Source organism: Gymnoscopelus braueri (assembly GCF_963280865.1).
Source record: "Gymnoscopelus braueri genome assembly, chromosome: 2".
NCBI classification, from domain to species: Eukaryota; Metazoa; Chordata; class Actinopteri; order Myctophiformes; family Myctophidae; genus Gymnoscopelus; species Gymnoscopelus braueri.
Window position 1 is genome coordinate 34693443 of NC_137604.1, and position 13659 is coordinate 34707101.

A 13659-nucleotide genomic window follows, 5' to 3' on the forward strand; every position below is an offset into this window, starting at 1 on the left:
CGACCACTAAGAGCGCTGTGATTTTACCAAGATGTGCTTGAAGATCACATTGATTGACAAAACATGAATAGTTCACATGAAGTTGTAAGGGCAATTTTGTCAGTGTCACTCTTAAAATCCTCAGACGTTTGACACATGTATGTATTAAACAACACATTTAAAATTGATTTTTTTTATCGACCAAATCATAGAAGTAAAACTTTGCTGCGTGATATTAATAAAAAAGAGAGAACATTTCTCGGCACGCATGAACTACAAATGCACGCATGATACATGTTGGTAATCACGCCTTGACGACTCTTGGATTTTTACCCATATTGCACTGCGAAAAAACACGACTTCCTCTTTCCGCCATATTGCAGAACCGGTAAGGTCCCTTTTTGGACTGTCATCGTCTATCCTTTAAGTATCTAAGTCATCTATATGTTTACTGGCCTATTTATGTGATCAAATTGAAGCACAACTATACAGTAACGAATCTAGGTGATTATTGCCGTGGTCACGTAAATACATTAAGCGATATTTTAGGTGCAAAAGATTCACGTCGCTAGTCCCATCTCCCTGGCCTTGGGACGCTGTGTGATTACAGCGCCTCGCTGGGCGCTCATAGCTAAAGAGGCTCACTATGAAAACCAAAGCTATTAGAAGCAAAACGCTTACTTCCCATTTGTCATCTCGGTACAGAGTTAACACGTGTTTTTAGCAGATTTTTCTCGGTGCCGGCCAACTGTCTGTATCGTGCTAATCAGACAGCGAATGCTAACGATGTAACATAGCTTTAGCCAGAGAGACTGCCTTTCTGTTCAAATGGCCATGCTTGCTCTGGTTCTGGACATAAATGTTTGAACTGCGTTCGTCAAATTATTGCACGTCGTTTTAGAGCCATAACTCGTTTGTCTTTCAATGTATCAAAGCAACTAGGATGGATAGCCGGTGAACGTCAAACCGAGCATCCGTCTAAACGACATGCTATCAACAGGAAAACCTTAACCACCTCATTATGTGTGACCGGAGTCTCTCAGGGCTCTATTCTGTTACTGTGGGGAAAGCTTTTGTTGAAAATAGCCGATCGACAAGCTCGTTGTGATCTTGTAGATCTGCTATTTTCTGTGAAAGCCTTGCACAGTAATGATGCTGGGGTTTATGTCGTTCAGCAATCGCAGACCTTATATACAGTACGCATGAGCAAGTAACATGTGCATTTTGTCATGCTATGTAATGTCAAGGCTTCTAAATGGCCAAATGTATCTTAACCCAACATCAGAATTCTTGTGTTTTTATAACTTTTCGGGAAAAAGTCTGATTAGTTACAGTATATGTATGGTTAATGTCACCTGAATCATTCTGAATGTCTTTATCTTTTTTTTTGTCGTAGGCATCAATCATGGTGCGCATGAATGTTCTCGCGGATGCCCTTAAAAGCATCAACAATGCTGAGAAACGTGGGAAACGTCAGGTCCTCATCAGGCCGTGTTCTAAGGTCATTGTGCGCTTCCTCACCGTCATGATGAAGCACGGTAAGAGTTATGGACATTAGACTGTATGCATATCATTTGGCTTCAGGCATCACTACACACTTAAGTGCATACCCATCCGTTTAATGGTAATCTGTCAGCTTTATTTCAGCTTTCTGATTAGAGCTTTTGTTTTGGCTCTTCCAGGGTACATTGGAGAGTTTGAGATCATCGACGACCATAGAGCCGGGAAAATTGTCGTCAATCTCACAGGCAGACTTAACAAGGTATTGTAATTGTGTGATTGTTGGCAACATGTTTTTAAGCAGTGTAAAGAGAAGTGGAGAAAAAAGTTGCCTCAATGAAATGATTTGTTTTAGTTGGCCATGGATTTATTTTTAATTTTTAGTTAGCATGTGTTTATTTTCATGTTATACATTATTTGTACCACAATTATGGAGGATACATTTTTTAATCGGGTCAAAGTGCACTCTAAATGTTTGTGGTTTGAGGGATCGCTTTAAATTTTAAGTGGACAACAGTGCCTACATTTAAAGTATGGGTTATACTAATATGGTGGGCAACTCTAGAGTGAGTTTCATTCACCCATTCATACAGACATTCACACAAATAGTGGAGTTAACTATGCAAGTCACCTAACTGCTCATTTGGAACAGGTAAGAGTTCAGTGTCTTGCTCCAGAATACTGACACAAAGCCAGAAGGAGCCAGGATTGAACTGAGAACGTTCTGACTCAGACGGCCACTGTAAGATTAGTGTTGAGTGATTTACTGATATTTTAGACTATATAGCCAACGAGAGTTGGTTCACTTTTCAGTTAATATGATGCAGTTTAACAGAATGACTGAAACATGCACTTTTCAGCTGTTTTCCACGACTGAACTAAAAACCAAGTCTAATCCAGTATTATTATTTTTGTGTTCCAGTGTGGCGTGATCAGCCCACGTTTTGACCTCCAGCTGAAAGACCTGGAGAAGTGGCAGAACAACCTCCTGCCCTCAAGACAGTTTGGGTGAGAAACCGAACAATAAAGTGCAGTTTGTGGGGTGCATTATGAAATTGAATAGTCATATGGTATACAAAACATGGTCAATCTATAAAATAAAACTTGACGCGGCATTGCTTGTTTACCTGCTTCTAATGGAAGATGATTGTGTAGTGTAGGGTGGATATTCAAGTGGGCCTAAGGGAAGTTGAATGGGTCTCCAATAATGTATTATCTTTGACCTCAAAAGATTATTATGGTTAATTTCATGCATGTCTGACTGATGAAAATCAAACATAATCCGGAATTTGATCATTATAGATATTGATTGTACGTAATTTAGAGAGTTAGGCTGTGCACAGGCCGAGACAGTGAGGGGTCATCATTAGAAGTAGATTTAGGAGTAAAAAATATGTACTACTTGCTATTGTCTGTTGGCCAGCAGCAGGCTTCAACAACTTGTGGAAATTTGATCTATAATCTATATAGCTATTTTTACATCACTAACAACACTGTTGTGAATTAAGAGGAATCGTCTTTTTCAGTGATTGCGTAGTTAATTGATGGCACAGATAATCACGTTCAGGTCCAGTCAGTGTTGTATTGATTTCAACTCGGATTTGTTTTTCATAACAGCATTTTAGCAAGGTACGCATTTAACCAAGGTACGCATGGTTAAATGTGCAGTGTTCAACTTCACTGGCTCAGTGTGAAGTCTTGAGTTCCATGTTGTATTATGACATGACTTGATGGGTTGACTTCATCTAAATGAACAAATCTGGTCTTGGTATCATGATGGGTACGTTTAAACGTATTGTTACACCCCTCCCCTAGTAAAGAATTCTCTCATTCTTGTGCCTGCCATGCTTTGATTTAGTGCAATGTTTTAAAGCTTCACTGTAATAATGGATTATTCTGAATGTAAGCTGGTTCTTAGTCTTGTCTTTATTATAATGGCCACAAACTTGTAGAGTTTTCCACATGCCACAAGAAGACGGGTACATTGACCTGGCTGGTATTTCTTCAGAGACTTGACAATTGCTGAGGGGCACATGTTATTTGGTAACTGTAAATTAGGCCTTTTCTGTTTTGCATTTATATTTTGCTTGACATTTTTGCTTAATTTCCATATTTACATTTAATTAGATGTTGAGACAAGAGAATGACCTGTAACATGGTCAATTGTCCACTCCCTATAACAAGCAATGATTACTAGCTTTAACTTTTTTTGTGGGAGAAGCACACATTTCATTGATGTTTCTACAGTTATTCTAACCGAATACACACTTCTTAAATTAAGGGAATGCTCAGAAAAAAGCCAAAACTGTTTTTGTCATGTGACGAAGGGTCTGAATCGCCAGTAATCATGTCCTGGTTTTGTCAGATAAAAGGCCCAAGGAAGCCCTCGGATTGGCTGGGTTGTAATTGAAGGCTGTGGTTGGTCTGAAGTCCTAGTTAGTCAATTCATGTCTGTCATGCAGTTTTGTTTAGGTTTCTTGTTTTAGAGGTGGTCCTTAACCACTTCCTATAGTTGTTCAAAATGTTACATCTTTCTAATCGATCAGCTATTGAGACTAATGGGTAGTGATGTCTTTTCAGCACTTATTTTTCTGTGCTGTCTGCTGAGGTACAAAACGATAGCAAGTCCACCCTTTTCTGTAATGATTCTGTGGCATCTGTAATTATCTGCGATGACATTTTGTGATTGTGTATTTCGGGGGGCCTGATGCTTAGAGTGAGTTTTCTAAGGTGTGTACATGTATTGCGTATCTACTGCTATCGCTGTCCAAATGTTACTATTGCTGAACATTTATACCGTTGCAACTTATGGACAAAACACATTTATTGTGTTAAAGGGTTTAATTTGAGATTGAACTGGCACTAAGCATAGTTATCCTAATTTTGAGGTTATTGTTGTTTTTTTGGAGTTGATAATAGCTGCATACAATGGGTTTATGCACAACTATTGCTTTGTGGAGTATCTACATACCTTCTACAGGAGGAGTTGTAAATTCCATAGCTTTATATTTGCAACAAAACGTGTTGTTGCGTGGGTTACACATTTTAATTGGAATTTAGTGTCCATACCAACATTAGAATTACAACTACAATAATTTAAGTACTTGATGGACAAACGACCCAATAATTTGGTACAGTAAAATATTTGCAGACATTGCAACCATCAAAAGCCACTTTTCCATTACTTTGACCACTAAGCTTGTTGACGTGAACATTTCTTCCAGTACTTTTATCATTTTGTTAAAATTCCTAAAGCTTTGCGCCTTAATTGTGACCACAAGGAGCATGTTTAGTCAGCATATTTAAGTTGCGCAGTTAGAGAACAGAAATATAAAGTTGTGGAAATTAACTGATAGTAGGCTGCATTGAGTTATTACAAAATGTAGTTGTAGTCTGTTTTTGACAGGACAAAGAATCTAAACTTGAATATAAAGGTTAAACAAGGAGAACTGCAGACCCAAGGTCACATTATTTAAAATGGCACATACCAGAAATGTTAATTTAGCAAGATGTGATTGATAATACAGTAAGCTGTGGGAAATATTATGAAGGGTAATTTGGGTAAAGCATTTACTTTGTTTGTCTTGCAGTTGAAGTCTGATTTATACCGGTTGTGCATTGTCGTGCACCCAAAATTGCAGATTGTGAGTTTGTTGATCGGCTGTTGTGGGTGCGCGACTCCAGAAAAATGAGATTTGGATCAACAGAAAATTGAGATTTGGAGCAACAGAAATGTAAAAGAGGAAGTAGACCATACCTTAATGTATTTACCTCTGATCTCTTGCAGATACATTGTGTTGACCACCTCAGCTGGCATCATGGACCATGAAGAGGCCAGAAGGAAACACACAGGAGGCAAAATCCTTGGATTCTTTTTCTAAATGTAAAGAACTGTTCAAATAAAGCAAACCAGGGGAATTGTGTTCTTGTCTGCTTGTCTACTTATTTCATATCCCGTAATGAATGGATGAGAATGCTGTGCGCAAGCTACTTTTTCCCCCTTTAGTGGTTAAAAAGTGGCTTTAACACTACCAAATTTGTTTCATTTCCGATACTGTATTCCACAATTTGCATCAGCCCTTACTGTTGCTGGTAGACTTGGCATTTGACAAATGTTTTACCAAGTCGAAACTCTAGTGCACAGGGAAAGCAATAGGAAATGGTCCCACAACTACTCAGTATTTGACTATTACATTTTGAAGCCTAATCACCATTTCTCATGCTTTATTTGGAGGATGGAAAATCTTTTCAGCATCAGTCTAGAAAGTCGGGCACACAATTGACAAGCACTGCCATGCTTAATTGTTGGATTACATGTGATGCTTAAAGGGTTAGTTCAGATTTTTTGAGTATTTTCTGTAGGAAATACTTACCATTAATGTAGTGGTTGCAAAGGTATTAATTGATTGCCCGAGTCCCATGGTCAGAGTTATGGTCCGGTTCTGATGAATATGAAGTAGTTCCGGTAGATTAGTAGATTTGGTGGGGGCCGCTCATTAAAAATGAATTATTTTAAAAAACTAGCGTCATTTGTATTGTTGACCTATTTCTACCATATAGAGCAGGTTTCGTTCAATTTCGACCCCTCTGTCACATGGTACTATTTTTTGTGTCATATATTTTGTGCGTGAGTAGGCTGCCGCGGTGCAGTGATTCTGGACACAAACATTATAGTAGAGCGGATAGTAGGAACAATCGTTCACTTTGTGATACAAGCGTGAAAATTGGCATGAACATTCCTTTAGGTCAACTCTTTGACTTTTTTAATCGAGCCACTCAAAAATCCAAGATGGCGGCCATTTTTCAAGATGGCCGATACCTTAGTGGGCAGTTAAGTGATATGATGGTTTATTTGGTGATACAAGCATGAAAATTGGCATGAGCAGTCTCTGTGGGTCACTTGACAATACGCCACCCACAGCTACTTGAAATTTCAAGATGGCGGCCATTTTTCAAGATGGCCAACACTTTAGTGGAGCATTTAAGTTATATAATGGTTCATTTGGTGATACAAGCATGAAAATTGGCATGAGCAGTCTCTGTGGGTCACTTGACAATAAGCCACCCACAGCTACTTGAAATGTCAAGATGGCGGCCATTTTTCAAGATGGCCACCACCTTAGTGGACTAGTTAAGCTTAAGAAATCATTTAGTTGGTGATACAAGCATGAAAATTGCCATGAGCCGTCTCAAAAGGTCATTTGACAAGAAACCGCCCACAGCCACTTGAAATTTCAAGATGTCAATCTTTAAATGATACCTTTTCTCATAGAAATGTATTGGGTTCCTCAAAAAGCTCTGTCAAGAGAGGTTGTTTGACTGTGTTTTGTCTGACTCCTCGCCCACGACCTGTCCAGTTTGGTAAGACCTGTCAGGAGTTGCCTCCCACCGGCATAGCTCTCAGGGTTCACTGAGGTAGGCCTAAACAAGCTCCCTTACCACGACAAGGTAACAGTCACAAGGGAGGATATATATATATATATATATATATATATATTGTTTTTTTTAAACTACTAACTAAAATACTAAGGGGTGGGGAAACAAAAAATAAGATGAATAAATTAGCACAGTTGTGGTGCTGATAAGCACAGTTGTGGTGCTGAACGGACAGTGCTCCAAAATTATGAGTAATGGCTAATACTGAATGGCAATAGCCACGGAACCATGACAAACGATACTAAGGAACTAAACTGAAAATGTGCTTCACTGTTAGATATGGCAGTGGAAGGCAGTGGAAGCAATGTTACAAAGTAACAACTGAAAATTACACAGTAATAGACTAGATAAAAAGTAAAACATGATGCGTCGATGTGACGAGGGGAAGCCGAGCCATAGGCCTCCACTTCAACACAGAGGACAACAGGGAATAACTCTGGCAAAATAAACATGCAAATAGGTTCTAGCAGGGGCAACTACATAGGCATGTGAAACTGAGTCCATATCTGAAGCAGTTACACCTTCCAGTACATGCCTTGGAGCACCCACATTTGGTCAACTCCCAACAACTCTCCGCAATAGGTGGAAGTGGAGTCCAGAAGACTTTCCACTTCTCGTCCTGTTCCACCCATCCCCAGTCAGATGGGCTCTGCATTTGTGGATGTCGCTTCAATGCCTGTCCCCACACGTATCCAGCCTCATAAGAAGCATGTTTGGCATGCTCTTTGAGTGCTGCTTGAGTTGGTGGGATCAAGTCATATTGTCTTTGCTTTCTGGCAAAGAGATCAAGCCTGGCCTCGTTCACAGTTGTGACATCGCTGGACCGGTCATACATTAGATCTTCTTGGCCTCTTGACATGGATATCTTTGGTATCTTCAGTGTCTTCAGCAGATGTAGATGCTCTCTTTTGGGCCCTTTCCAGCTCTGTGTTGTTGAACCTAAGTTTACAGCTTGAATTATATTTTGCTCTGTTTCTTGTCGATGTGCTTTCTATGCCATCACCTTCATCTAGTCGGGTTGGACTAAGTAAGATAGGCAGAGCATTGATCTTATGAAATAATGGAACATTTCTTGCAATGGTATCATAACCAGTACGATCGTGCTCTCTGTTGAATAAACTCGGCTGAATGAGTTTTTCCTTGGTGACCTGCTGACAAATTAAACATCTGTCCCAGTTAGTTTTCACAACTGTTATGATGGCTTCTGCCATGTCTGCAGCATAGGCAGAGGCCGAGGGTTTATCCTTTTACCACCTTTTACCAAGCACTTTGATGTATGGGATACAACTAAGTTCGTGCCTTAACGCTACACTTAGTTCGATCGTTCATCCAATGCCATTTAAATCCTGAGCGATCTGTACACCATCCGGTTAACTAAAACCCCATTAACCTTGGCTCGGCTCTCCCGTGCTGGCACAACCTGTCAATTCAGGTGCGGCTATCTAACTGTTTTGGGGTAAATTAGACAGCATTTGGGATACCAACTTTCAATTAGCTGACATTGAACCCCACTCTGAGTTTAACAGCAGTGATATATCACCAGTGTGCCCTGGTAGTGCAGATATTCACTCTTATCTAATCTATCTATGATCAACAAATCAACACAACTATATTGTGATGTGTTAAAAGTTGTTCTTTAGCATAATAATAATAATCGTATAATCGTCCTTAAAGAAAAAAAAACATAAATTTCTATGAGAAAATGTATCTTTTGAGGATCCAGGGGGCGGCCATCTTGAAAATAGAAATGTAAAGTGGCTGGGAGTGTTTTCTTGTCAAGCAACCCTTAGAGACTGCTCATGCCAAATTTAATGCTTGTATCACCAAATAAACCATTATATAACTTAATTGCTCCACTAAAGTGTTGGCCATCTTGAAAAATGGCCGCCATCTTGAAATTTCAAGTAGCTGTGGGTGGCCTATTGTCAAGTGACCCACAGAGACTGCTCATGCCAATGTTCATGCTTGTATCACCAAATAAACCATTATATAACTTAATTGCTCCACTAAAGTGTTGGCCATCTTGAAAAATGGCCGCCATCTTGAAATTTCAAGTAGCTGTGGGTGGCCTATTGTCAAGTGACCCACAGAGACTGCTCATGCCAATTTTCATGCTTGTATCACCAAATAAACCATCATATCACTTAACTGCCCACTAAGATGTCGGCCATCTTGAAAAATGGCCGCCATCTTTGATTTTCAAGTGGCTCGATTAAAAAAATCGATAAATGACCTCTAAAGATGATCTGTACCAAGTTTCACGCTTGTATCACCAAGTGAACGATTCTCCCTAAATATTGCTTTTATCCGCTCTACTATTAGTACCATGTGACAGAGGGGTCGAAATTGAACGAAACCTGCTCTATATGGTAGAAATAGGTCAACAATACAAATGACGCTAGTTTTTAAAAATAATTCATTTTTAATGAGCGGCCCCCACCAAATCTACTCTACCGGAACTACTTCATATTTATCAGAACCGGACCATAACTCTGACCACGGGACTCGAGCAATCAATTAATACCTTTGCAACCACTACATTAATGGTAAGTATTTCCTACAGAAAATACTCAAAAAATCTGAACTAACCCTTTAAGGCATGGCTGAGGCCGAATGATTATTTTGACTTGATGAATTGCACACGTGATTCTTAAGGCATGTTTAAATGACCATTTTGGCATATTGAGTCGTGAGTGACCATGTCAATGTATTAACAGTTTTGTCCTGGTTTTGAATGGACAGCATGAGACATAAGAATACAACTTCTAAAAACTAAATTGAAAACATCCTTTGGGTTTTTGTCTTATGACACATTAAGTTCTACCACAATGTTACTTTGTGCTCACAAATCTCATCCATCTGTCTCCCAATGGCTATTAAAAGCTACACTTTTGCTACTGTATATGGAAACGCACGTGAAAAGCCTGACATTCTGTCACCTTAAATCTTATCTCACCAATGTGACCTTCCTCTGAGATCCTCTATGTAAAAGTTATCCTAAACCCTTGATTTAACAACCCAGTTCATATCTGACTGTAGAGGAAAGGTAACAGCCTGTTAACGCACAGACTGTCCAAGTGTTCTATGTAGGCTAAGTGCACAGAGACCGTCTGGACTCCCTCATGGGTTCACAGCACTAAAGTGTTACCTTGTAAAGGAAAACACACTTATGCTTCTGTTGTGAAGCCTAGGGATGCTACCCGGTAGTGAGGTGTATATGAAGAGAATATGCAGCAGGAGTCTTAAGAGAGTCGCACTGTTGGCTGCGAATGACAACAAAGCCTACAGGCTCAGTCTAAATGGCTACAAGATATTAACTTTTGCTTCAAAATGTCTTACCGAAAACAGCAGCTCTGTGTTCTAATAGTAAAATAGAAGCTTACTCAAATGTACTCTGAACTGTTGGATCACTTCTACGGAAGTGGGAGATGTCTTCTTTGTAAACTAGATCAAGAGAAATGACACTGATCCTTTTTGCCACTTTTAATGGTCTGTGTCAGCTGTCCGTGTCACCCTACAGCTGAGGAACATGAGCCAACAACCACCTGAAACAGAAAATCAGACCTCCTTTGAGTCAGATTTTGTGACTCTGCTTGTGGGGCATCATGGCTTAATCAAAGTTTTAGCAGACCCCAGTACTCTGCACCTCCACCTGTGAAGGATCGTTCAAAAGGTTCCCTTTTCACGATAGTCTCAGATTTATCATCTTGTCCTTTATGTGTGAAATTTGAAAATGACTTATCCATCTAATGTTGAGCTGTCTTGGATGTGTGTGGAAGAGTTTGGGTTTAGGTCTACACTGTAGTTCACACAGTGAACACTTGAGGGCAGTAGTGAATTCTCTAATGAAGTCCACAGATCTAGTTGTCCTCAAGATCTGGTCCTCCTACTGTATTCAACCCCTTTTGGTTCCCTGACTGCAAGACTAATTATGATTGATTCGGAGATAACAGAATTAATAATGGAATAGTAGCAAAAGCTTGAAATGTGAATTCGGCTGTAAGAGAGAAATTTCTTTTTACTCAGCTTTGCATTGTCCTCTGCCACCATGAATCAATTTGCAGGTCACTATGAAATGGGCAAGAAAAACAAAGAGAATCTCAAAAATTGATAAGGAAAAGTAAAACGTGACTTCAAACAGCCAATTTAAGTGGACTATTGTTTGTAGCTCATGAGAGCCTGGGAAACCAAACCAGTAGGTTTGTACATTCTACATTTGAGTCCAGGATCTTTCAGTAATCAATGCAGCTCAGTCAGACTTCCCTGTCTCCAATGAGAAAATGAAAATGGTTTCACCTTCATTGCATACTGTCTTCTGTCCCCATAAATCATTTTACAGTCAGTGTGAAAGGAGGTAAAAAAAGAAAAGTGGAATCAGAGCAAACTTGACTTCTTCAGTGACTTCTGCATTGGCGCATCAAGTTGTAGCCTAAATGGATTTTTGATTATCGAACGATCCTACAAAAAAGAAAAAGAAAAGCCAAATATTTAATATATCCAAAATGCATTTTAGATCTGGGAGGTCTGCAGTCGGGACACATTCCATACCAGCTGATCAAGTCTCACAGATGTATTATTTCCTGTGCAGGTGCTGGATGCTGGATGAATCGGCTGGCAGGATAGACACGTCATTTATTTGACCACCTATAGTGCTGCTTTGGCAGACACCCCCTATCTAAAGACCTGAGGAAATTCTAGAATAAATGTTGACCAGCGGAGAACATCTCAGGGCTGGGAAAAAGATATGAAAATGTAGGCTATCTATTGAAGAGGGAGAGCTGGATGGTTGTCTCCCTGACAAGAATGCGCCCACACATTCCAAGGTGAAATAGAGGGCTGCTGTACGTTGTCATATGGTCATTTCACAGATACCAAGCAAATGCACTTATCTCCTGTTTTTCACACTCTGCCCTATCTCTGTGTGCATGCCTTATTTACTAGGGCAAACCAGGGAGGTAGGAAGTGTGGATGTGGATGTGTGTGTGTGTGTGTGTGTGTGTGTGTGTGTGTGTGTGTGTGTGTGTTTGAGAGAGAGAGAGATATAGAGAGAGAGAGCGAGAGAGAGAGAGAGAGAAAGAGCGTGGGTGGGGGTGTTGTGTGGTGTTGGTGGGTGGGGGTATTCAAGATGTGGAGGAGCCTGGTGTGCATGATGAATGAGATAGTTAGAAAGCAGTGAATTTATGGATGTGAATGCAGCCATCCATCCTGGCCTGCAGTCCTGGCTGTCCTCAAGGGCATTGTACTCCTCCGGGCCCCACCTGAGCTGGTTCATTGGGGATCCCACATCTGCCACCTATGTAGATGTTGCCCGGGTCGTCTGGGAAAAACACCATCACCGCAAGCCCACCCTCCTTCCTACATGTTAAACAACGATTAATTAACAGGCAATGAACACAAGCTGCTAACGCACGTGTAATAATAATAAGGCCAAGAGGTGCCAGCGAGAGATGGCCTCTATAAATTAAGCCTCTCATATGCCGGCTCACCTTGAGCGTTAACAGTGCATTCTGACCTGTAATGTGGATGATGATGTATGCCCTACGGTAAATTAGAGGTTGAGAGGAACTTAGTGTTTTGGGCCAAGGTAATTAATGATGAGAAAATAAAGGGTTTCTTTATCCCAGACAGACAACCTGCGTTCCGTCACATCGTCATGTCACACCATGTCACATCATATATATCACCTTTACACTAACTACACTGTAAAATCTTGAGACCAGTGAAGGATAATCATTATTAGCCCTTCTATAGAAATGTGTCATGAAGCGGTTTCCATCAACGGTTCCCCCAGTGTTTCCTATAATAAGGTCCTATTCTATGCAGTCATTGCCTCTGGCTTCTGTCTAGTAAGATCCAGCTAAGAATTTCATATTCACAGGCAGTGAGTCATCTTCTTTCATGTCCTACCTTTTTGCCTTACTTCAATTGCAACTGTTTTCTCTCATGCACGCTGAACACAATTTAGCACATGACATCATTTTACACATATACAAGGACAAAAATAAATAAAACAGCCACAAGGACAAGAATTCTTGTGGGTGTTCAGATCAATTTAAATTCAATGTGGTTTATTGACATGAATGTGGCTATGAATATTGTATTGCTATTAAGGAATAAGACATGAATAAATGCAAATTCATCAACAAATAAAGAGACAATAGCAGAATACCGTAAACTATAACAAATGCTTGTGTGTGTGTGTGTGTGTGTGTGTGTGTGTGTGTGTGTGTGTGTGTGTGTGTGTGTGTGTGTGTGTGTGTGGTGTGTGTGTGTGTGTGTGTGTGTGTGTGTGTGTGTGTGTGTGTGTGTGTGTGTGTATTATTTGAAATACTATCCATGTGTGCTTGCTTATGTTATTATCCGTGTGCCGTGTGGACATAATTTGTGTAGAATCAATAGACTCAATTGAATAGAGAAACAATGAACAAAATCTCATATAGATTTGGAAGAAACAGGGTATTAAACTGTATTTAAGTATATATAAGTATAACAAATTATCGCTTACCTAACCCTAAACCTAACCCTAAGGTACGTGGGGAACATAGAACCTGGGGAACATAGGGATGACCCCCACACGCAGAATCGCAGTCTGCTTTGACACTATTCAAATATAGATAGCATGTTGCTTTTACAAAATAAAAATGTAATTCCACCGTGGCTTCCACTCTTAATTCTCCCATTACTCAACCTCCAATGTCTACATTTATGAGCCTCATTATAGAAGGCCCTCATGCAGATCATAAC

The 13659-nt window shown here is 40.0% G+C and overlaps 1 protein-coding gene across 1 annotated transcript; it reads left to right on the plus strand.

The window, feature by feature from the left end:
• Nucleotides 1-350: 350 nt before the first annotated feature.
• rps15a (ribosomal protein S15a) lies at nucleotides 351-5402 on the plus strand. The gene is made up of 5 exons (XM_080451944.1): nucleotides 351-367; nucleotides 1376-1517; nucleotides 1662-1741; nucleotides 2402-2487; nucleotides 5267-5402. The coding sequence occupies exons 2-5, from the start codon at nucleotides 1385-1387 to the stop codon at nucleotides 5358-5360; spliced, it is 393 nt and encodes a 130-aa protein (XP_080308070.1). The 5' UTR covers nucleotides 351-367; nucleotides 1376-1384; the 3' UTR covers nucleotides 5361-5402.
• The last annotated feature ends 8257 nt before the right edge of the window (nucleotides 5403-13659 follow it).